Source organism: Vombatus ursinus, unplaced genomic scaffold, assembly GCF_900497805.2.
Source record: "Vombatus ursinus unplaced genomic scaffold, bare-nosed wombat genome assembly UNPS02014874.1, whole genome shotgun sequence".
Lineage (NCBI taxonomy): Eukaryota > Metazoa > Chordata > Mammalia > Diprotodontia > Vombatidae > Vombatus > Vombatus ursinus.
Genome location: NW_020954652.1, coordinates 13,841,356 through 13,867,979, shown reverse-complemented (window position 1 = coordinate 13,867,979; position 26,624 = coordinate 13,841,356). Strand labels below are relative to the sequence as shown.

At 37.0% G+C, this 26,624-nt stretch overlaps 1 protein-coding gene across 4 annotated transcripts in view; it reads right to left on the bottom strand.

The window, feature by feature from the left end:
* The window catches only part of PPFIA2 (PTPRF interacting protein alpha 2), a 664,632-nt gene continuing 638,008 nt past the window's right edge, over positions 1–26,624 (bottom strand). For 2 of the 4 annotated variants that reach the window (XM_027842480.1, XM_027842483.1), the window contains 8 exons: positions 22,814–22,876; positions 21,545–21,574; positions 17,988–18,163; positions 12,551–12,648; positions 8,549–8,724; positions 7,215–7,283; positions 1,543–1,702; positions 1–81 (listed from right to left, as the gene is read on the bottom strand). In XM_027842480.1, the coding sequence (XP_027698281.1) occupies positions 23–81; positions 1,543–1,702; positions 7,215–7,283; positions 8,549–8,724; positions 12,551–12,648; positions 17,988–18,163; positions 21,545–21,574; positions 22,814–22,876 (831 nt within the window). In that variant the 3' untranslated portion in view covers positions 1–22. Of the gene's footprint in view, positions 82–1,542; positions 1,703–7,214; positions 7,284–8,548; positions 8,725–12,550; positions 12,649–17,987; positions 18,182–21,544; positions 21,575–22,813; positions 22,877–26,624 lie in introns of all 4 variants that reach the window. The other 2 variants (XM_027842481.1, XM_027842482.1) reach the window with 2 other exon arrangements.

Below are 26,624 nucleotides of genomic sequence, written 5' to 3'. Positions count from 1 at the left end.
GCTGCCTCCTTTGATAGGCGTGTCAACATGAGTATGTGCGAACAGTGGAGCTGTCTAACCTCTGCAACCTCGAAGATGCAACTGTAAATGGAGAGAAGGGCTTTAGCAGGCCTGGGGGATGGAATATCAAAGTCCAGAGTTAAATGGGGGGGTCCCCTCCCCCAGAAGAGCAATTCTAAGCCAACTAATCTTCTCTGGTTCCCCTTTGGAGATTTTCCTGGTCTGTAAAATGAGGGGATTCAACTAGGTGGCCTCAAAGGCCCCTTCCAACTGTAACTCTATGGTCCTAAAATCCTTACTCTTCTCTGAAAAGGCTCAGTCTAAGGAAATTAACTCAGCTGAGTTTTTAGTTTCAAAAGCACCACCGGCATTTAATTTCCTGATAAGTTGGGGGGAGAATGCCTTGAGGCTTCTAGGTGGGATAGTAAATAGATAGAATACAGGTCTTGGGGGGACAGAAGGACCTTAGTTCAAACTTTGCCTCAGACTGGTACATGTGTGACCTTGAGCAAGTCACTTCTCCCCTCTCAGTTTAAATTTTCTCATCTAGAAAATGAGAAGGTTGGACCAGATTGCTCTATTTTTGTGATCTTTGAATCTCTTAGTTGAAGTATACTATATTACTCCCTGGTTTTGTTTTAGTAAAAACATGGAATACCCTGGCAAAACTTAGTTGATGGTGTTTTTATGCTTCCTCTGCATACTGATGAGATTCTAGCTCTCAGTAACTACTAAAAACTCTTGGGACTTAAAACAATTCTTGAAACATTTTAGTAAACTTCAAAAATCATGAACTGATGATGTGGCAAAGTAAGAGATTATGCCATAATGATATAAAGAAAGCAGGACTCTTTTGCCCCTTGTCTACTTGACAAGAATGATGATGAATTCTCATGAAAAAATATTTGAGCTCAAATTCAACAAATTTATGAAATGCATACCATGTATGCACACTGTGCCAGGTACTAGATAGAGGAGATAAAATGTTTAGATTGATCTCCTTCCTAACAGATGGTTTTCCCTTACCACTTATCTAGTAATTTCCACTAGGAAATTCATTAAAAGTGATTACTTAAGACTTATACCTTTGTCAGAGGGGATATATACATATACATATTTATGTATATGTGCATAGGTATTTGATGAAGTCAGCTTACTGGTGTTAAACGTGAAATTTGAATATTTAGTGGAATGAAACCAGTTTTCATCTATTAAGAGTCTACTTCTAGTTCAGATCTAGCTTCTTCCTAAAACAGTTAGCTTGAAAAAATGGAAGTCTAAAGAAATACAGAAGATAATATTTTTCATTCCCCAACATAGCCATTAGCCAATATTCTCGCTGGCGGAGACATCTATGTAATAAATAGATGTGAACTAAATGGTGGGAATTTCAGAGTCAACCACTTGCCATTTATTCAGGGTTTTGCTGAAAGCACAGAATAATTTTCAAAGGAAGGCAATAATCAATTCCTGAAAGTGATAATATGCACATTTACTATCTCATCTCATCATGTGAAAGCCAAAAATGCAAAAATACTGTACCGTCTGTTGCCATTTTCCGAGATTGCCCAGATGTGGTGGTTAGCCTAAACCCAGCTGGCAATGTCTCTGAGGAACCAGGCATCATACTGATCCCATGGACTTCACGGGGAGGAAACTGTCTTCTCCATGATGACCCACGCCTAAAATTCTTGTCATCACTCTGCCAGTGCAGAGTTTGGAATGTGTTGAAATAAAAGGCAATCAGAATGCTATAAGCATCTGAAAACGTGTGGACAGAGATACATTATCTAGATTTTTTTACTTTGTCCCTCCACCCCTTACTGTCAAGGATGTTGAATTACTATACCTCTTGCTGAAAGAAAAGGTAAGTATATAAACAACTATGGGGAAAAGAAAAAGGAAAAACTGACAAGCCTTTGAAACTTTCTGTATTCTTTTTGGTATGAATCAAATCTGAATTTTATTGCTACGAGAGCAAGATGTTTTTTAAGGTAAGTTTGAAGGTCTGGAATTGAGAACTGTGATCACTTTCATTTCATACAGACTGGTTTTTATAATGATGAGATTACATAGATAATTAAAAATTTTATTATAGCAAATTCCATTTGACTGTCACACCTCAGTACCTATGGTTTTGTTAAAAATGTGTTTGAAAATGAGGAAGGCAATCTATCCGTGAGATCATCAGGCACAATGCTTGTTACTCTATGTAGGGTAAATTTGCAAGGTGGGGGTCATAAAGCAGAGACTTAGATACATTCAGCTTTACCCCAGAGGGAAGAACAAGGGTTCTACAATGAGTTGTAGCAAGAAAGACTTTTTTGGCAGAGTATAGGGAAATACTTTTTGACGATTTTAGTGACCCCAGAATGAAAGAAATGGACTGCCTGTTGGGAAATGGGGGAGGGGAAGCTCACATTATTGTTCTTCAAACAAAGACTGAATGACTTCCTTGTCACAAGGAAGTAGGCCTCTGAGGTTACATCCAACTCTGAAATAATGTATTTTTTTTAAACCACCACTGTTTTTAATTGGTTTGCAGCTGTTTTGAAAATGACTGGTACTTTGCTGAAGGAAAGAAGGGGAAAACTGCACCCTGCAACTTATATGTTTAATTCATAGAAGTGCGCTTTCCTTTTATCCTTGAAGAATGTTAATTATTGTTCTTTGAGGTCCATACACTTGAGATGGAGCTGCTATCAGACAGAACAGCGATAGAGTTCTCCAGTTAAATCTCACATGTTTTACTCATGAATGTTGGTACATATTACTATTAACTATTTTCTCTGTGATCTAAGTTTAGCAGTGCCGATTTCTAATGTCATTCCGGTCCTTGTTTCTGATTTAAATTGGGGAGACCTATTTAAATGGTAGCTTGACTACTCGTGTGGACTCGAGTTTGACAGAAAGAAGGTAGTAATCTGGTTCCAATGATCATTTTGGGGAATAAGTATTTTTCAAGAAAAATTACTTGCTTTGAGAGAATTTACTTCATGAAGGTAGAAGAATATTTTGAATTAATGATTGAGCCTCAGAGGAGGAATCAGGGGTATAATGGATTCAAACTGGCTATTCCATTTAATCAGTATGTTTTGGACAAGTAACAGATTGGTCCCTGGAGAGCTTTCAATAGGTATATTTGAAAAATATTGTATGTTCTATCTCTCCTGACTCACTGGTTAAAAGAACTACCAGCTTAAATATGAACAACTTTGAATTTGTTATATACTAAAAAAATACATACTATATGGATTAGACATTTGCAGTTTCACATATAATCCATCCTTACTGTTCTCATATGGAAATGTTTTTGGTATTCATTCAATAACATCCGCGCCCCCCCCCCCCCCCCCGTTAGAGTAGACAGCAGGAAATCTGCATTTAATTACCGCAGTTTAGAATGAATGTTTTTCAGTTTCTGGAATTATGACTAGCCACTCCATCACATTTTTCTGGGCAGAGAACTATTTCATATAAATATAGTGATATATGGAGCCTTAGAGTGTTTTGAATATTAAAGAGTAATTAACATTAATAAAATAGTATTTAGTTTCTTCTGTGACTTTCAGGTCTGTTTTCATTGCATTGAAAAGTAGCCACTACCGAATATTTAGAGACACCCCCCCCCCTTTTCTTGTCAAAGCCACCATGCCCTCCAGAGCATTCTGTTTTAAATGTGACATCCACTTCCTTAAGAGATCTGAGGGAAGAAGTTTTCAGAAGACAGCTTTCCCAGGTCATCTGTGAAGTTAGCCAGTTAATAGAATCAGATCGTAATTCCATTTGTCGGAATCACTTTGAGAAATGTAGTGTCCTAGCTTGTCAATATGGAAGTGGGAAACAGACCACATTATTACAAGGGCAAATAGGTTGAGCTCATTTTGCTCACACAGGACAGCATCCACAGTACTGTGGATTCTACTTCTAATACTAGGAAGAAGGGAAAAACTTTTTTTAAAATTCCCAAGCACATTTAAAGAATAATATGGATATATTTATTTTTATTTCTTCAATTAGTATTATCAGAAAAACACATGGTAGACCCCATAATACATTGAGATCTCCTTCTGGTTACCTGACACTTAAACTCTAGGCTCACTTTCTGAATTCTCATCTTTTGCAAGAGAATCCGTCTAAGAAACCTCAGCCCAAGAAAACCAATTTATTATAAAATGGTATCACGAGATTTGAGTTGTGATTCTGCTATTTTTTGACCATGAAAGGTGGCTTTATCTTTATGAGCCCCACCTTCTACATCTCTAGAAATAGGGCTTGCAAGACATACTTGGTGGGCCTACTGCCACAATTTTTTTTTCCAGGGAGACAGGTAAATAACAGAGGCAATCTGGACCTATGCTTTTTATCCATACATATCAATACCCACTCACCAACTTGTTCTTAGAGAATTACCTGGTAGTAGTGAAAGGTTAACAAACTTTCCCAGGGCAACTCAACCAATAGGGGGGATCAGATATGAGACTTGTATATATCCTGCTTGGTGGACAACTTTCTATCCACTATGGCAGCCATAAAGTACCATGTAAATGTAAGTTATTGTTATTTTGAAAAAAAATATTCATAGGTTTTTAACGACTTTTGGAGTCAGTTGTTAAGAGAGACAGGATAAGCTTTGGCTTTAGACCAAATGTTCTCAACCTGGGGCCTATAAACTTAAAAATATATATTTTAATTAACAGGATTTCAATATAAAGTGGTTTTCCTTGTAATACGAATTATTTTATTTTATGCAGTTAATTCTGAGAAAGGTCCGCAACCCAAAAAAGGTTAAGAACCCTTGTTTTGTCATCTGTACTGGAAAGTTCAATGGACTTGAGGTTGGATTTCTGCTTTGCCTGTTAGTATCTACATGAGAAATTTGGGTTTTCCACCCTTCTCATTTCTCATCTCTGATTCTCAAACTTTAATGTGCTAGGCAACTGCCTGTTTATTATTATCTCTAGCACATGGATAATAACGATGCTTTTACCATCTAATGTAGAAGGTTGTTTTGTGGATTAACTTAAATGAAATAACATAAAGCAATTTGTCAATATAACACATGACATTAATGCTAAGTGATATTATAAGAATTCAGGTGGAGTGTTTTTATGATCTAGTACTTTTTCCACACTTAGGAGCCCAGGATTATTTGGAACCAATATTTCTCCCTGTGCCACCTACGGAGCCTTCTCCAGAAACACCAAACAGTCATTAGCATGACCTAAGATATCAGCAACTCTGGGCTTTGCCTACTTTCTCTGGGACTTCTTACAAATAGTTACAATTTGCATGGTTCCAGGACTTCTTAAACTTTTTTCCATGGGAGAACCCTTTTTTTTTTGGCTAGGCAGTGGGGTGAAGTGATTTGCCCAGGGTCACACAGCTAGTGAGAGTTTTGTGTCTGAGGCTGGATTTGAACTCAGGTCCTCCTGAGTCCAGGGCCAGTGCTCTATCCACTGCGCCACCTAGCTGCCCCCCCCCTTTTCATATTTTGGCAGCATTAGTTAGAATTGTGTGACCTAAAGGCATATGCAGTGCAAAATGTGCTTGCTTTGTGCTCTGCCAGAAACACCTTGGATTCATTACACATTTGATTTTTAATTAATTTTTGGTCGTTGCACATTCAGAAACCTCTTACTGTTGCCAAATTTTTTGCAACCTCATATGGGGCTGTAACCCACAGTTTAAGAAGTGCTATCTTCAGTAACTAGATGGCTTAGTGGATGGAGCACTGGGCCTGGCATCAAGACGACCTCAGTTCAAATTCAGCTTCAGATACTTTACTAGTTGTGAGACCCTGGGCAAGTTATTGTTTGCCTTAATCTACTGGAGAAGGAAATGACAAACTACTCCAGTATCTTGACCAAGAAAATGCCATGAACAATATGGTCCACAGGGTCACAAAAATTGGACCTGACTGAATGATTGGACAACAACAAATGACCAATAATCTTTGATAGAATTGTAAAAAAAGTAATTCATTTTAAATTTAAAATTGGCTAAAATGATGGAAAATTCATTTATTTTAAAATCTAGAAATTTCCCATTCAGGGAGTCTGATATTCAGTGATCTGCTATTAAATAGCTGAATCTCTAAAATTATCTTTACGTGCAATCCTATTTCTGGTAAAAAAAAAAAACAAAAAACAAAAAACTAGAGTAACTTAAATTGAGGTCTGTGAACTAGGTCACAAATTTATTCTTTTCAATATTTTATACCTATATTTCAACATAATTGCTTTACTTTGTAATCCTGTATCATTTATTTTATGCATTTAAAATATTATTCTGGTAAGGAATCTATGACAAAAAATGGGTAGCAACTCTAAGTGATATTTAGGGTTCATCTAGATCTACACTTCTAAACATTCTTAGATTCTTTGAACTGATACCCAATTAATCAGGGCAGTTGGTTTCCATTCATATATTATGCAAAATAACCAAATATCTTGGAAATACTATCTTCTTTAAATGATCAGTTTTGATAAGATGTACAAGTGTTTTGCAAACCATAAGGTTTTGTATAAATACTAGCTATTATTTCTTGAATCATTTCAATGTCACTGATTCCTAGAAAATTTTATTTGATATTAGAGGTTTATGAAATTTCAAATAACTAAAGTAGTTTAGTATTTTAGTTCATGGGAAAGATAGGTGGATTTGAAGAATGAGAATCTAAATTCAGATATTGGCACTGCTATTTAGTAACTGTGTGACTGGGCAGCTAGGTGGCTCAGTGGATAGAGCGCCAGGCCTGGAGTCAGGAAGACTCATCTTCCAGAGTTCAAATCCGGCCTCAGACACTTACTAGCTTAGCCGTATGACTCTGGGCAAGTCACTTAACCCTGTTTGCCTAAGATTCTCCAGAGCTGGAGAAGGAAATGGCAAACCACTCCAGTATCTTTGCCAAGAAAACTCCAAATGGGGGCCATATGGAGTCAGACATGATTGAAACTACTCAACAGCAACAAAAGTGATTACATACAAGCCATTTTCCTTAGTTTGCAGATCTTTAAAATCAGGAACAGTTAACCTCTAAGGTTCCTTCCCTTTTAAAATCAATGAGCCCATAATCATACGAAAGAATGCTAATAGGCAAAGTCTACTACTGCACTAGAGAACAATCACAGAAATCCCCCCCTTCTTAAGAAGCATGCATATCCTGTATTTTCTATAAATTCTCTTCATTCAAATGAAACATAAGGACTTACTTCATCCAGTCTCCGTTCAGTTCCCAGTGCCAAAAGATTGTTGTATTCTCTTTCAAGAATTTGTCTTGCCTAGAAACAAATTAGAGTTACTGGCTCCAAAAGGACATTCTAAAAAATTGTGTAAGTTATATTCTCTACCCTAGTAAATATTTGAAATCTTGCTTGACCCTTATTTAGATGCAGCTAGGGGGCACAGGACAGAGTATTGGACCTGGAGTCAAATACAGCCTTAGGCACTGAGAAGGTCCATTAACATTTATCTGCCTCAGTTTCCTCATCTGTAAGATGGGGCCAATAGCACCTACCTGCCAGGATTGTGAGGATAAACTAAGAGAATATTTGTAAAGATCCTAGTATACCTTAAAGCAATTATCAAGCTGCAACATATTGGAGTATGGCTCTAATATTCTACTTTTAATAACTGTCCTAACTTTCCCCCTCTTTAATTCTACAGTATACAAAAAAGAGGGAGGATAAAATTCTGCCAACTCATATGCAGATGTACTAAATTCCAGTGGTCAATGACTTTTATTTTATCCCAGTGAGATGTAAGCTTACTGGCAATTTAGACCTGTGTCTACATAATGCCAAACCACTGAAGTGAAGAGTGAAAAATTGAGTCATTTATCTGAATCACTTTTCTGCATGATTCCCTATTACTTTAAGTGAAATAAGCTGCCTCACAAAGTATCGAGAGCCCTGGCTCCAGAAAAATAGAAACTGCTTGACCATCTGTCAGGGATGGTACAAAAAGGGAAGACTGAACAGGGTGGGAAAGCACCTGTAAGGTAGCATAAAGAGCAAGGAGTCCCAAGACCTGGGTTGGAATCCTGCCTAACTCACTATGTAACCTTGGGCAAGTCATAACCTCAGTTTCCTCATATGTAAAATAGGGATAATAACAGCACCTACCTCACAGGGTTATTGTGAAGATCCAATGAGATAATGTTTGTAAAGCACTTAGTGCACTGCCTGGCACATAGTAAGCCCTAGATAAATGTTAGTTATATTAACTTGATGAGGTAGAGTTCATTAAAAATGATGCTTGACCTATGGTTTCACTTTATTTTTCTTGTCTCCTCCCCTTTTGCAACATGGCCAATAATGAAAATATGTTTTGCAGCACTTCACATGTTCATATATATATTGCCTGCCCTTTCAATAGGTGGGGGAGGGACTGTAGAGGAGAGAATTTGGAACTCAAAAGGAATAAATGAATGGGAAAAAAAAACCAAATGATGGTCTATCGATACACACAGACCAGTCACTTCCTAGAAAAATAGTTTGTCTTTACATAAACTTACTTCCAGAATTCAAAATGCCAAATGACTTGCCTGTGTATTCTGCGTAGGAATCTGTAATAATAAAGCTAAGCTGCTATAGTCGAAGTTCTCATCCAAGGCTATAAGGGATCCGTGCACACCACTTTCGAGCACGTTGTTTGCGTACTCTCGAAGTCCAATTGCTTGTATCCAACGAATCACTCGGTCGTTGCTCCACACCAACACATCTAGGAACAGAAGTCAACAATGACCTTGGGAGACTAAGATTTACTTCACGAGCAAACTAATAGCTGGACAGGAGCTCTAGTCCTCTAAGCATTTCATTTCTTGACTGGTCCCTACTGTAATAGGAGAGGGATGACTAAATAGCCTCATTCCACCTTTTCCCAAGCAAGCCACGTACTATCACTGAAATGAATTGGGCCACAAGCTCTGCTTTTCTTGTTCTTCTATATCTTATGCTGAGTATGCCACTAGATGAAGTGTTTTTTACTATTTGGGTCTCTCTCTCATTTGATTTCAAGCACTTTTATATAAAATGAGGTCCTATTTGAATCAAGATATAAACAAATGTAACATGTAGGTAACAGCTGTTAACCTAGTTCGGGTTATACTTTCCCAACATTTTCCTTAGAGACTTAGGGGATTCAGCCTTAAATATGTCTTTTGGTGGTATCAAAATGAGCTGAACACAACACGCCCTACCTGTGTCCACCTATTGTTTCAAATTATTCAGTGTGTTTGGGACAGTCTTAGTCATTCTTTTATTATACACAATGGAAATTGTTAACCAACTTACCTGGGATCACTAAACTTCCCAGGTAAGTTAGCCATTGACAGAAGCTATTTCCAACATGTTTTTTTTTTTTTATGATGATATTCATTTTGGGGATGCTAACTTTAAAAAAAATGTTACTTTTTGTATTAAGCACAAAACTGGAGTGAGTCGCACTTGCTCTAGTTTGTGTGAACTTAGACTGGTGAAATATAGACCATATTTCACTGGGGAAGATTGTCTGTTTTTAAAAAAAATAAATGCAAAGAACCCCCAAAATACTATGTATCCTTTGAGCAAGTTCTCTAAGTTAAAGAGTGACCAAAGATGCCATTTAATAAAGGCAACTAGAGAGTGCAGGAGAGAGAATGCAAAACCTGAATTCAAGTCCTGCCTCAGACACTTACTATTTGTGTGATTTTGGGCATAGCTTTTTTTACCTGTCAGCCTGTTTATTCACGTGTAAAGTGAAAATGATAATGACATCTACCACTCCATATTGCTATGAGGCTGAACCGAGAGAATATTTGTAAAGCACTATGTAAGATAACTGCAAAGCCCCTTTTCCCATCTTACTAATCTAAATCTAAAACTATCATAATTTGATGAGGAGCAAACCATCCCCTCCCAATCTGCAATTTTTTTGGATACTTTTGACCTATATAGTAATTTGCTTAGCGACTGATGCCTAGCATGCCATCACTTTAAATTCAATGCTGGTACATCCTTAAAATGCAAATGGCTCTCTCCTTTCAGAAGGTTCTTTGACTAAGGTGAAAGTGAATTAACACTTCAGACAATACCAGTGGTCTAAATCACTGGAGAGAACTATTTATGCATATGTCATCAGAGCAACTGTAGAAAAGTATTTATGATCTCATAACCTCTTAACACATGAGATCATTTGGACATAGTCATGCTCACCCCCTTTCCTGACCCTTCATTCCATTGTGCTAGACTGTCCTGTCCCACAAGGTCATAAGTCCTAAATAACAAAAGACCATTTGACATGGGACCAAAAGGGTATTAACCCTCTCTTCTGGAACTACACAAAATGTCAAGACTCTCAAATATTCGTGAGCAGAAGCAATACAAACTGATTATAAAAAAAACAGAACAAAACAAAACACCCCATCTCTCACTCGGACAAAACCTGTATACTTGTGTTCAACAACTTTTGTAGGTCAATGGCAGACTTCCCTTTTGGTTACAACTTTGTCCCATTAATTCTCACATTTCAATTTAACCAAACAACAATGTACTTGAAAACAACCTTCAATTTCCTAGGGGCCCTAAATAAAAGGAATCTAAACAATTCAACTTTAATAATGGAAAACCTCCCTCTCCCTGCTAAGTAAGGAACCCAATGAAGTGTTACAAGAAATGCATGGTGTGTGCCTGTCAACTCTCCAGTGAGCCATATGTAGGGAAATAAGTTAACCAGTCATAATATCTTGTATGCAAGACCATCCTAGGAGAACTAACATTGTGGGCGAAGAACTGAGGAGGGAAATCAGTGTTGACATTGTTTATGCAGCTGACAAATACAACTTCAGTGCTGTCAGACACTTGATAAGCTTTGAAACAAAATAAAGAATACATAAATCAACAATTATGTCTAAGTTTTAAGTTCTCTTTTTTTTGGTGGGGGGGAGGGAGCATTTGTTTTTCATAAATACAGTATGACTCAATAAAGGGTGAGCTTGAAATCCTAGTTGACCCTGAGTTATTTATGCACCAATAAATATTGATTTTTAAAAATGCTGTTTAGGTCAACTGCTATACCATCAGGAACAAAGAGCAGTATGATTAATAGGGGCCATATGTAGCCTGTATCTATTTTCTTACAGAGTAGAAAGGGAAGAAATGCTTAGGAGTCATCCCTTTCATACCTTTTTATTTCTTCCCTCACAAAAACAAGCATTGGTCTCAAATGGATGTGGAATTAAAAATGTACTTTTTCTAGAACCCTATTTTTTATTTATCATTTAGAGAACTCATTCAATGCTATTCTTAACAAAATCAATAACTTGGATAAATGCATGCATTCTATCATTAAAACTAACTCATTTTGTGGTTACAGAATAGGTAGTAGTAACTGGAGGAAGGGAGCGCATCTTAGCATCACATTCTGTAACAAAGCATCAAAAGTAGTTAGAAACCACGAGATAAAATCACAGAACCATCAAAGTAATTATCCCAAAAGAAGGAAAAACTTCAAAAACCACACTCAAATGAAGGGACAAAAAAATAAAGTTTCTGGACCTAGCAGTGAAATTATAATGATATAAACCTGGAATAATCTGCTGTAAAAATCATGACACTTCTATCTGTAAAAGAGTTATGTATGGACTGTGTATAAAATGCCATCAGGAAATAAACAATGGCTTGAGTACATCTTTAGCATCCTGATTACGTGCAATTAACAAATTGAACGAATGCTTTAAGTGCTTACTGTGAGCCAAGCACTCTGTTCAAAGGAAAACACTAAAATGAAGAACACTGAATATGTTCTCAACATGCAACACTTCCTTTATCTTAATGACCCTTCTTTTCATTTATAAATGTAAAAAGTAAAAGAAATGCCAATGTGTTAACTATACTGTTTTGGGCAAGAGATGCTTCACCTTAGTCAACTATGTGGCAAAAGAACAACCAGTCAGATGAAAAGTTAGTAAAAGTGGAGTGAAGAGACAGCAGAAGTTGGTGTCTAAAGGCCTGGTTTGAGTCCTATTCATGTCAAGGAGTCACCTAACCTCTCGGAGTGATAGTTTCCTCATCTGTAAAAGGTCTGGACTCCCCAGAATTCTTGTGAGGAAAGCACCTCAATAACCAAAGAGTTATGTAAATGTGAGTTTAGGAAAATAGGGCATGGATCTTTGATTTTATTGGCATGAGGAAGTCCTGGGTATGAAAACTCCCTCTCCCACTGCAGGTCAGCAACTTCTCCATAATTTATAGCCTTAAAGAGTCACCAAGAGTATTGAGAGATTGTGTGACTTGTCTGGGGTCACCCACCAACGATGTGTCAGAGATGGGACTGGGGCCCAGGTCTTGATGATTTTGAGACCACCTCTCTACTACATCAAGGTCACCTGCCATAAATGTGCTTTACTATTCATAATAATAAAATAGCATAATCTGTATCTCTCTCTGTATATTTTCTTCATTCTTGTTCATCGTAATATATTCATCATAAACATAACCAGGTGGAATCATAGAGGAGAACATAGCGATGTTAGGGAAAATATATTTTATCTAGATAGAGAATATCTTACCTTTAATTTCATGTTGACTTGCTTCCCGTCTCCTTTCCAGTTCTTTTCTGTCATAATTCAGCCTCTTCAAGCACATAATTCCATACTGTAAACTTGTTCTGTTGTGTTTTTAAAAGGGAAACAAACATTCATAAACATAAAACAATTGGTTCTTAGCTTAAAAACATAAAAGTTATTATTAAGCTTTTGTAGACTTACTCCAGCCAGCCAACATTAAAGTTCTAACAGCCAAAAGAGCAGACTACCTAAATGTGGGAACAGCACATTCACTAGTATGTTTTTTTTTTTTTAATTTCTTCCCTTGTGTGGGGAATGAAATTATAAACTTTTCAAACAAATAATGTAAATACAAATACCAGACAAGTGACTGAAAGAAACAGAAACAGAGATCAGAAGAGTTCTCCAGAGATCATAAAGTCTCCATCTTCCTGCCTTTAGGAAGCTGATTTATGAAATAATTTGGACTTAAATTATTGCCTTCTGAAAGTATTTATTGAGTACCTACTATACTCATCAAACTCTGCTAAGTGTGGAGGAATGCACAAGAGAGATTTAAGAGATATGGTGGCTGTCTCCCAGGAGCTTAGTGGAGGAAAGAAAGGAAGGAAGGAAAGAAGACAGTTTAAGTAACAATTTAAACCAGTGTGTAGTTTAGGCGTCCACGTGAAATGAATGGTTTGGGTAATAAATAGTAACGGGGCACAGAAAAGGGAAAGAACAATGGATACCAGGATAACATAGTAAGTATATCAGGAAGGAAGAAGGACTTGAGCCAGGGTGCTAAAAGATAGAAAAAGAAGGCTTTTTTTAGGCAAGAGTGATCCAGAAGAGGATATAGGATTTAGATCTTTAAAGAACCTTAGAGGTCATCTAGCCCAACCTTCCCATTTACAGATGAGGAAAAGAGATTTGGCCTAGTAAATGGTAAAGCTGGGAGTTAAAGGTAGGCATTCTCATGCCCGATCCAGCATTCTTTTCACTATCCCATGCTGCTTGGAGTTGAGATTGAGTATGGCATATTTGAAGAACAATGTGGAAACCACCCTGGGCCTAAGCAGAGGGCAGTGCTAAGAAGGTTGGGAAAGAAGTATGTTTCTTACATCTTTGAATCTCTGAAATAGGTGGTTATGGTGGCAATTTCATTCAATAAACTATTAAATACTAAATTCAAGTATAAAGCAGGATATACATTCCCTTAAGATGTCTGTAAGTATCACAGAATATGTCTTGCATAAGGTTCAAGATAAAGAATGTCTATTGATGGCTAGGTTCTTTTACACACTTCTATCGGCAGATGGCATGGGCAGGGGCAATAATAGCACCTCTCTTACAAGTCTGTTTTAAGATCAAATGGAATAATGTGTGAAAAGTGCTTTGTGAATCTTGAAGCACTATATAACTACTATTATTATTTTTATCATTCAATGATATTCATTGAATTGAGCCTAAGAACACTATAGTGTGTCGTTAGTGAAAGAGATTGTATCCATACAGAATAAACAAAATACATGGTATTTTTTTATATTAACCTTCAGTTTCTCTATCTTATCCATAAACATGTATTTCTTGGACAAGTATGACAGAATTACAGTTAATTAAACTAGAATTGAAAAGAAGGGAGAGATCAGACTGGAAAACATACGGTCTTTTGCACTGTGCTGCTCTTTAGTACCAATATTCGTAGTGAATCAATTTGAACCATCATCATCTCAGGAGAATGAAAATTACAATAGAAAGATGCTTGGTGGGATTAAGTAGGCTTCAGGCTGTTACCATTGATAATGTGTTTGAGATAAATGGTGTAAAACATTATCAAGGACACATACTAGCAGAAATGAGATAGGTTGGTCATGTGGAAATAGAGCCAACAGATTAATATTAAGTCAAGAGATTAATATGAAGAGAAGCAGGACTCTGCACTTTACATAAATCCCTATGGAAAATTGAAGGGAAAACATGGAAAACCATCACAGAGGATGAGAAAGTGAGAAATTATTTTATTTTGTGAGTGAAGAGAGTTGTAGTTCAATCATTTTTCAATCACGTCTAACTCTTCATGACCTCACTTGGGGTTTTCTTGGCAGAGATACTGGAGTGGTTTGCCTTTTCATTCTCTAGTTCATTTTACAGATGAAGAAACTAAGGTAAACAGGGTTAAGGGACTTGCCCAGGATCACACAGCTAGTAAGGGTCTGAGGCCAGACTGGAACTTGGGGAGATGAATCTTCTTGAGTCCAGGTGTGGCATTCTATCCACTGTGCCACCTAGCTGCTCAAGAGTAGAAAGAATACTCACACCATTAAAACTTATACTTATCCAAGTGCCAAGGTATGTTGGGAACATGGAGGTGGAGGATATGGACTTTGTTATTTTGACAATGGAAATCCATCCCTTAGAGGATCTGGTGTAGGGGTGTGGTGTGTTTTAGCAAGATTGATGTGGCAATACTTCTTTTAAATTCCATCAAGTCCAGGTATGGATCCTCAAAAGGTATGTCAGGAAACACAAGTGCTTGCAGGCCCTATTAAGTTGGGAAAGCTCTTTTTACAGGTGATGAAGTATAAGTCTTTTGTTTGAGAGCAAGCCTGGATGAGTTTGAAAAGGCTAAGCAACAGGTTGGCCAAAGAGTTGAATGGGATTTTTAGCTAAAGCAATTTTCCAAGATGATCTATTATGAAGGGGATGGGTTACATAATTAAGGAGAAAGTACCCACACTAATGAAATCACCGATGAATGAAATAATGTGGCATTAATGTTCAGGATGATTAGAGATGGCTAACAACAAGAAACAGGGAAACCAATCAGTAGGCTATTAGAGTACTCAGCTATCAAGTGATAAGATAAATAAGGGTGATGGCTATAAGGACAGAAATAAGAGAGAGATACGACACTGGAAGACTTTAAAGGGAATGTAAAGGATTTGCTAATTGATCCAGTATAGAGAATAACAAAGAGACTGTTCAAAAAGGAGTCTGAGGTATTAAGCATGAATTATCATTCATATGGATGGAACACTACTGATAGGATTTTGAAGTTGGGAGGGAGAAAGAGAATCCAAGAAATATAACAGTTTTCTTAAAATACATAGGTTACTCATTTTCATAATTAATAACTTATAGTCATCAGGAATAACTACCCTACCTTGTCTGAGTTTTATTCATAATTATTGGACCCTTAGGAATGTAATTTCTACTCCCTTGAGATATGTGTGTATACACACGTATGTATACATGTATGTTTATACATGTATATTCATGTATATGTGTGTATCTATATCGATATACCTATATATGTGTACATAATAAATATGCATGTATATATTGTGTGTGTGGATATATACATACACACATACAGTAAGGAAATCAAATTAGGTATTCAGGAATGCCGACAGCCATACACCAGCAATGATCCTTCTCTATGTCCAATCACATCGCCTAAGAAGGGGCAGACACAAATCTGAATGAATTGCTAAGATACAGTCCACTATGAAGGAGTTCTGGCATCTGTGCAGATCTGAGAATGAGAGGATAATGGGGTAAGGAGGCAGGGAAGTGTTATAAGAAGTTGCCTTTGAGAAAGCAGAAGAAAAGTGTCACATACATGCATATTCTAGGAAGCAGGCTTTCTATCAGTTTATATCATAATTTCTTTCCCCGAAAAAAAGTAATTTCTTTATAAAGGGAAAGAATTAGGGATATACAGTCTTCAGTCCACATCTAGAGAATTCTGTTCAGTTCTAGGTAGTACATGTTTAGAGGGATTATTGAGACTGGAATGTGTCCACAGAAAGGCTTCAAGGTTGGTGAGGTGTCTACAAAGTTAGCAAGCATTTATTAAACACTTAGTATGTGCTAGATGCTGGAGATACAAAGAAAAGCAAAAACCATCCATGCCCTTGAAAAACTCATTTATGCGTCGAGTCAACAGCATGTAAATATCTAGCTACATATAAAGTCTAAAAAAGATTAGATGGGTGGCAATCTCAGAGGGAAAGGCTGCCTGCAGAAGTGCATTTTGAAGGAAGCCAGGGAAGCTAAGAGGCAGGGATGATGAGGGAGGGCAATCCAGAGGCATGAAGGGCATTTAGTACAAAGGCATATTAATGGGAAGTCGAGTGTTGTATAAGAGCAACGGCAAGCTGGGTCATAGCCTATGTGGATGGGGAAGGCCATGGTTGGAGAAACCAGAAAAACAAAGGGTATTTAACTTGAAAAGAAGAGTTCTTGAGAGTTGTGTTAAATATTTGAAGGGCTACAACTCCCAAAAGAAAGCCTAATCATTTTGTAGGTCTTCAAAGGATCAAACTATGACTGAGTGAAAGTTACAAGAGGCAGATTTCTACTCAATATACTGGAGTGATTTCTAATGAATAAAATTTCTGTGCAGAAACAAAATGGGCTGCCTTGTGAGATGGTGACTCTCTGTCCCTTGCAGTTTTCAAGTGGAGGCTGAACAGCCACTTGTCATGGTTACTGTACAAGAAAATCTGCATTGGAAAACAGGTTGGACTAGATTACTCCTAAATGCATTTCTATCAGCAATATTCTTTATAATCCACAAAACAACGAATTGCAGATATAAATATGCATATTGAATCCAACAAAGAAAGGGGTTTTGAAATGTTTGACTTATATTACAACATGATCTCCCCTCAACATGGTCAGATAACAAATGAAGAAACTGCCTCCAAAAATTCAGAACCAGTTATAAATCCATTTGCCTTTACCCTTGCCCATCCATAGGGCCTCTTTGAACTTTCTCAATTCTCAGTAGGTGAAAGCTTTACATTGATAAGCTGTGTATTTTCCATCTATAACTGGATTAAATAGCACAGCATCCCACCTCTACCTTTGGGGAGTGGAGAGTGAAAATTCGGAACCAGTTAAAAGACCAGAAATATTTCCCTCAGGAACCAACCCCTTTTTGCTTTCTACTCTTCCAGGATTGTCATAGTCAACTAAAGAAAATCTGCCTTTCTATACTCCAGCATCATTATGTACTTTGCATAGAAATTTTACAAACTTTTTGAGGTAGAAAGGAATGCATTCCATTTGGTTTAACTTTATAAATAACAGTTGCCCCATTTTAAAAAAATCAATAAAACCCAACTGACAATTTCTAGAAGGACTAGGAAAAAAAAAATAAGGCTATGCGTATCCTTGTTATTCTGCACAGAGGAATTGTGTTCTTTTGTTATACAACAAGTTTTCATTGTGCACTTGCTGAGCGTACCCTACTGTCTCAGAGCTCAATCTGTTGCCTCAATGTACCCGTGGAAAATGGATGTGTTGATGCTCAATATGTCACCTATTGTGCAAAAATTGATATTTTTACTTACTTTTCTTATAGAAGAATGCATGTTACCCATTTTGATTCCATTCTGATTAGTCTTTGGAGAAAACAACAACAACAACAACAGCAGCAACAACAACCTACCTATGAAAGCTATCCACCATTTTTAAATGGACCCGGAGATCTTTTTTCGTCAGGTGATCTAACATTCTTGCATCTACCAGGCATTCCATGAAATAACTTCTGTATTGAGGTAATCCCAAGCTGGGAAGCCACTCATTACCAATCCACTCATGATTCATATCACCATAAGCCAGAGTCTGCAGAAAAACAGGACACTATAATTTATTTATAGCAGTCAGTTTCCAAGCTGAAAAACAAGACGGCGATTTTATCACATAACCCATTAAAATGCCCCACTAAACCTAGCTTGTTTGTTCCATTCTCATGATGTATGTGAAAAGAGCACAGTTCACTCATAGCTTAACAATTTCTATCTGCCTTACTTTAGGGAAAAGAAAACAAAGATTTCTCCATGCAAATAGAAGTGATTGCTGACTCAGTTTGTACTTGAAATCTGTGTCAACACTCATCAAAAAAAAAAAATGTCTTGATGGTAAGGAAATACATGTGGTGAAATGTATTCCCTAGACTATTAACAGATCCATCTCACTGTGCATCTTGAGTTACGCATTTACAGATTTAGAGAGATGGAGTTGTATTGAATTAAGTTGGTCAGTTATACTTGGTATTGTTGTACAAAAAAAACAAAACTGCAAAATAACCCTTAGGATTGGAACTCCAATGACTGAATTATTTAATGGCAGAGAATTGAAATATTCTAGGGAATTCCTACAAAATGCACTACTTTGGGTTTATTATTTATTTGTTTGTTTGTTTATTTATTTATGGTGAGGCAATTAGGGTTAAGTGACTTGCCCAGGGTCACACAGCTTGTAAGTATCTGGGGCCAGATTTGAACTCAGGTCCTCCTGACTCCAGGGCTGGTGCTTTATCCACTGCACCACCTAGGTACCCCATTTTGGGTTTATTTTATGCAAAATGAATTCAACTTAACAACCAAAGAGCTTGCTCTTTGCAAGTATTACTGAAAGGCAGCATGTATCCAATAGTAGAGATAACTCAGGCTCTAATTTTGAAGAACTTATAATGAAATGAGGAGATGAAATGCGCACAGAGAATACTGATGGAAAGGAAAAGGGGAGAAATACAAAGGAAAAAGCGAGGTAGATTGCTATGATTAATTTGAGGTAGGAGAGATTGCTTCTATGTGTGTGGGGGAGGGGATATTCAGGGAGTGACAGATGAGAAAGAAAAACTTGAATGAAGGAGGTATTTTAACAGATTACAATGGAAGTGCATGGCATGGGAAGGATTTCCCTCTAGACCCTGAGGATACTGTTAGCAAAGGAATTAAGATAAAATAAATTTTGACAGAAACAAAAAGAACAGAATGAGAATGGGAGATGAAAAGTAGATGTTTGTTAAAAATGTAGAATGTTGTTGTTGTTTAGATGTTTTCAGAGGTGTCCGACTTCGTGACTTCATTTGAGGTTTTCTTGGGAAAGATACAGGAGTGGTTTGCCATTTCCTTCTCTAGCTCATTTTACAGACAACGAAACAGGGTTAAGTTCTTAGCGTTACCCAGCTACTAAGCGTCTAAGGCTAGATTTGAACTCAGGAAGATGAGTCTTCCTGACTCCAGGCCTGGTGATCTATCTACTGTACCATCTACTTGCCCCCAAAATGTAGAATACATACACATAAAGGATGGGATAAAGCTAGGAAATATGGGATAGGTCTAGAAAGGTGGGGTGGATTCAGTCTGCAAAGGGCTTCAAATGAAAGAATCTTGTTTAGTCTTTACTCCTTAGGTAGTAAATGTTATCATTGTGGTGCCTTTAGAAACATTAAACAGCAATGTGAAAGATGGATTGGGGAAGGGTTGAATGGCAGCAGAGAGACATGTCTGTCTTATTACAATAGTTCAGGCAAGATGTAATGAAGACTTTATCTAGTGTAGTCGTGTGGGGATGGGATGGATGTGATTGCAAAGACGGGATCAACAAATCAGAAACTAGGTACTCAAAGATAATTTCAAAGTGATGATGACCTTGGGCAACTGGCAACATGGTGATGGTGATGTCATTAATGGAAGCGGAGGAGCGAGTTTGGGGAGGGAGGGCAATGAGGGTTCAGTTGCATTTGGATTAGCAGTGGGATGTTGGGATGGAGTTATAGATTAAAGAATCATCAACAGAGAGATGAATAGGTAGAATTTCCAAGGGAGAGAAAAGAGAAGAATCTCTCGGGGGTACAAGGTTTAAGGGGTGGGGGTGGGATGAGAACCCAGAAGAGGAGACAAGGTCATGATGTTAGAGATGGGCAATGAAGACTATTAGATCATAGGCCTAGAAGTGAAAGGGACCTCAGAACTCAACTAGTCTTAGCCCCATCATTTTATAGATGAGGAAACCAGGGTCTGGGAGATCAAGTGACTTGCCTAAGTTCCCATAGGTCACAGAGAGGCAGTATTTGAACCCAGATGCTCTGGCTCCAAATCAGTACTCTTTTCTCTATGCCATGCTACCTCCCTTTTTTACACTGATGAAGTCATTGGTCTAACCAAAACCAAAATAAACACATGCTCCTCCCTCATATGGTTAAGGTATGAAACGAGTATTGAGAGCTTCCTAATTCCTAATAAAACCATCTGGGTGTGCAGATGGTTTTGTGATGAGTGCTTGAAGATGACAATTCGGTTCAATCTGCCAGAGGTATGTGTCTGAGAAAGGATATAGATATATGTATAGATATATATATATACATATATGAGTGTAAATGTATATAGGTATAAAATATATACACACACATATAGGTATTCATGTAGTTATATATGTAAACGCACATACATGCACATACGTATATGTGTATATATGAATCTATACACATCTATATGTATACATCTATTTTAAAAACATATGCATATTGATTGAGTCACGCTGGACGTCCAAGTTTCCTTTGGGCAAAAACAACATGGATGATCTAAAGTCAAGCCCAAGAGATATGTTAACTAATTCTCCAGTACTGTGACCAAGGTGAGCTTATAACGTCATAGCGTCAGGGATCACCAGGACTTAATCTCAGTGTGAATTTCCCAAGAGCCCATCACTGGATGACCACTTCACACCTCACCCTCGTTCACCATTCCCTAAATATCCTTTTAGTGTTGAGCAAACTGAGCTGGAGAAAGAATACAGGGTTCAATAGCATACATTGAATCCCTGGTCTCAAAATGTATAAATGAACTGTGCACTGAGCAAACAGTTTAAATGTCTAAATTAATGTTCTCTGCTAAAATATTATATAGGCCAGCACTTTACAGGTATTGATCACTTAGAAATTGTCTTATGACTGGAAGTCACTAATTTTCCGCTAATTAATATGTTTTCTTTTAGAATAATCTGGTTTGGTAAATGTTTCTGCTTGTAATGAGGGAATATTTTAAAATATATGGGCTACTATTTTCAACTTGTATAATGAAGTCAGTATTTTGCAGTGTTTATGATGCTAAAAAAGAAGTACTGTGTCCTTGTCCATGTTTCTTGCTAATTCATATGAATTTCTATGAATAAACTATTGCCTTAGGTCAAGTAAATGTTAACATGATAAATTCATACCTGGGCCCAGCTTCCTTCCTCAGATTCTTTCTGTGTTAGCAGAAACAGCATGTAGTCATTAGTAAAGCAAGGAAAAATAAAATACATCAAATTAGTCCAGGGGTAAGAAATTCAAAAATCATGTTAATTATGAAAAAGTTAATAATTCTAATGTATACACAGATGATTACAGACACAGATTTTTTTCTCACAAGAGCAGTAGTCAATTAAAAGGAATTCCTAAGCAATTAGATTTTTTTTAGCACATTTTCATACCCATAAAACCATACTGGGCTTTCATAATTTTGTGAAAATTTGTGTTTATCATTCCCAGTTTTTGGCTACTATTTCTGAGGAAAACATACATCTTTCAATATTTGGTCACCAAAGAATTTGGGGAAATTAGCATGCATAAGAAATTACTGATTTGAACAAGAGTATTTCTGTTGAAAACTCACATACAGTGAAAGAAACACTTGGTTTTCAAATTCATCTAATAGTAAGAATCTGCATTATCCACAATAAAATTTTTGACTGGATAACATACATATATCACAGTGTTCATGACAATTCCTCAGTTATTAAGTGGTTAACAAATCTGTGTTAAACTCTTCTTTGAATTATAAACAGTAACAAAAAAAGGGGAGGTTCAGTTGTTAAAAATAATTACAAAAATTCCACCTTTGATATCTTAAACTGTGGAATTAACATACATACAATTCGATTTGCAAAACTGTGTTCTAAATAATTCAGCCACGAATTACTATGCAATTTAAAAAAGAGTGAAACAAAAACTTTACACTAATTCTAGAAACCAGAATTGTAATCAGAACAGTGCCATCAGGGCCTTGCTACCAGGAAGCCACAATGCAGAGGACACTGAGGGCTCTTCTGGTTCCTCTAGCATCGTCAAAATAATTAAGCTTAGCACTGTGTTAGCAAGAATAATTAGTTAAAATAGGAAGCTACCAGATGGTATGTTTTCACACCAATACTATAAATATAGCCAAGATGACCAAGTGAGAGAAACCACATGAATATTTTGTATGTCCTGTGCTAAAATTTTACTCTGAAGCCCTTTTTAATTCAAAAGGCTAACGTGGCTTAGTTCCTAACTAGTTGATTGCCAACGCTGGACATGATTAAAACTGTTATTACTAATTAATTCAAGGTGATTTTTAATGTTCTATAATTTCTAATGGCATCTTTCATGGTTTATGACTCTCGAAACTATTAATGTTGGCATTCTTTTTTTTGGTCTTAAGATTGAACAAAACTAAAAATACTGACCGTTTTGGCTGGAGCTGCAAGGTTTTCCATTTCTTCATGGGTCACCCAAACATTGCCTGAGGGCTAAGGACAAGGCCCACAGGGAAGTAGGTAGAATCCACATTAGGTAAGCAGTGGTAAAGAAGAAAGGCAGCACCACTGTAAGTCAACAGCGGATAGTATCACCATCAACATAGCTACGTTCTTGCCTCTAGAGTGAGCATGACGTGACATAGAAGTCCACAGGGCTTTTTAAAATCTTTTACATTTAAGAAGACTAAGCAATAAGGGACATGCCATTTACTCTAAGTAGATTCAAAACCAACGTTCTCTTACTATTAATCAGGAAAAGGAAGGACTAGGGACTGGACCTATGCTTTCATTGACGTGGGGAACTCCCAGATGAGAAAACTCCATCTACCAATGTAGATTGTCACCTTCTCTTCAATTTATAGTTGCTCTAGGTAACTCTCTTATAGAGAGAATTAAGCGACTTGCCCAAGGACACACCATCAGTAAATAAAGAGGCCAGACTGGAGTCCAACTCTTCCTGGTCCCAACACCAATTTTCTAACCATTATGCAACAGCTGCTTCTCCAGAACAAAAGGGAAACAAAAAAGCAAACCATAAATTACAAAACAAAAACAACAACAACTAATCAGCTCTGTTTTCTGGAACAACAGAGAACTGACCCAGGGTGTTAGATATTCTTATAAAGCCTTTTTTCAGTAGGTTATAGCATGTAACACTCTATAGTGTTATAGAAAGTCATGTTAAGTATCAATATTGTTTTTAGAAAGAGAATATCAAAAACAGGTATATATCTGTATATATGACCTTGACAGAGTCACGGTATTAAACACATAACTTTTATCTTGATCATTTCTTCCTTTTGCTATTTCTTAAATACATAGCTAGGTGGTGCAGTGGATAGAGTGCCAGGCCTGGAGTCAGGAAGACTCATCTTTCTAAGTTCAAATCTGGAGACACGTCTTGCTGTGTGACCCTGCGCAAGTCACTTAACTCTGTTTGCCTCAGTTTCCTCATCTGTAGAGTGAGTTGGAGAAGGAAATGTCAAATCACTCTAGTATCTTTGCCGAGAAAACCCCAAATGGGGTCATGAAGAGTCAGACATGACTGAACAACAACAAAATACATAACATTCATATATTTTGTTTTGAATGAAAAAATCAATAAAGACATGTTTTGTTTAAAAAAATTAACCATGTTTTGTTTAAATGTCTTTGTAAAAAAATACAAAATTTTTATTTGTTCAGTCATATTTCAGTCATGTTCAAGGCTAAGAAAGGGCAAATAATTTGTCCAGGGTCACACAACTAGCAAGATTCTGAAATGGATTCAAACTCAGGTCTGACTTCAGGTCCACTTAATTCACTTTTCCCTCAAACTAGACCTCAAGACTTGAGCAATACTGAAGAACATTTTACTTAGGAAGCAGAATTCTATTAATTTCACTTGTTTTTAAAGTTACCTTCCATTAACATGCATTCTATAATTAGATGTTTTGTAGTTTCTATAAATTTAGGGCAATAGGGCAAAATACAGAGAAGTTTGTAACCAGAATCCATTCTCCAAGTGATTCTATTTTCATTGTAAACTTTCTAGAAATGCTGAGACGTTTCCCAAACTCTATATGATACCCTGGTAAATACAACAGCCTTTGCTCACCCTATAACCATTCGGTTGCTTGGTCTTCCCAGTTCTGCAAGGTAGTCAGCACTGTAGAATTCTAAGGACAAAGGTGTTGTCAACCCAAATCACCAGCACAGTTCCCCTACATCCTTGCACCTCTGATCTATAAAGCCTTATGAATAATCTAATTATGAACATTTTTTATTGGGTACCTACTCCCTGATTGGTCTGTCCATTAAATAGAATAATAGCGCTGGAACAGAATACATTTTCAAATTTTGTCAGAAATTTTAAAAAATCTGAAAACTGACAGAAAGAATATGCATTAGATTTCTTACCCCTGATCACCCACAAATTTCATAATGTGCTTAAATCCCATTTCTTTCAAGATAAAACCAAAAGAAAATTTATTTTTAGAATCTAGAAGGTATGGAAAGTTGTTATTTTTTTCTTGGCTTATAAGGTCATATTTATTTTAATAAATATGAAACTTTTTTACACCAAATGTCATCCTGAATATTTGAAACATTAAATCATTTGGAAGAAATGGATTTTATAGACTACCTTAGGAGTGCAGGCTATACTCACTCAGCTGTCACTTTCTTCTTTCCACCCAATGATCTTCATTATTTGCCTGAGTTATTTTATTTACTGTTTGTTCAAAGTGCCCTTCACTGATTACTTAAAAGAAAATTAGTTTAATCCAGTCTTGGTCTACAAGTTTGTTGAATCAATGTCTTAATTTAGATCCCAAATAGTGAAGATGTTGTGACCTCTCTGACAAATGCTAGGTTAGCACTATAGAAAACTAAATTTTCCTTAGAAGATCCTCAAGAAGGAGCCTAGGTTCATTTAAGTAGAGGTTTGCAGAGGACCAGGTTAGATAACTGCCTTCTGCCTTTTTCCAGTCTTTCCAAGTAAATTGAAGTATATAACTGAAGCAATTCTTGAATCACAGATGACCAACTTTTATAATAACAGGAGAATAATAATAACTCACATTAATATAGGACTTTAAGGGTTGCAAAATTCTTCATAGACTTGATTTCTTTTGAGCCTTAACATTCCCCTGAAAGTTATTATCTCCACTTTACAGATTAGAAAACTGAGGGTCAGAAAGATAAAGTCTTGCTCGGTGTCACAGGGATGCAAAAACTCTAAGGTGGGATTCCAAATGTGATGCAGTAGAAAAAGTAATAGCTCTGGAGTCAAAGAATCTGGGTTCAGATTCTACCTCTGACACTACCTGTGTCATTGACCTTTCCTGTACCTGCATGCCCTTGTCTGTAAAATGAAAGGGTTGAACTAGATGGATTCTGAAATTCTTTCCAGTGCTTCACCTGTAATTTAATGACTTTAGCGCCAGCTTTATCTGTAATACTGGGTGGCCACTCTAACTAGGGTCTGAAGTTATTGACCCTAATTCTTCACAGGTTGGAGGGAAAACAAGTAACTGGACAACCTATCAATGCTCCAGGCACCAGGAAAGCCCATCACTCCCACTGTTGTACTAACTAGACATTCCTTGGGTTAACAAATTCATTAGCTTTTTAAAACAAATACTTTATGCTTCTTCTGAAATCCCTTAAGTGTTACGATGAAGGTTAAGTCTGTCCTTAATTCTCAATTTGCTGGAAGGTGCTTCTCACCTTACTTTCCTGTAGCTAGAGCACTGAAGGATAGAGTGTGAAGTCAGTCTAGGGTGAAAGTCTGATTTGAGAAGATGGGGAAAACAGGTCGGGAGGAGATGCTGCAGTTGGACAGCCCCAAAATAACACTGGGCAACTGGGGCAGGTGACAGGAAATGGAAATAAGGTACAGGCTGGGTCCCACCACCAAACTCCTCCTTCTTGGAAGTGCTCAGGGCTCTGTTGGCCAACAGCAATCAACACCATTTATTAAGTGTTTGGTTATTGTTCAGTCATTTTCAGTTGTGTTCAACTCTTTGTTACTGCATTTGGGGTTTTCTTGGGAAAGATACTTGCCATTTCTTTCTCCATTTCATTTTATAGATGAGGAACTAAGCCAAACAGAGGTTAAGTGACTAGCCCAGGGTCACAAAACTAGTAAGTGTCTGAGGCCAAATTTGAACTCAGGAAGATGACTCTTCCTAACTCCAAGCCATTGTACCGCCTAACTGCCCATATATGTGTTTAGTAATTACCAGATCTTACAAAC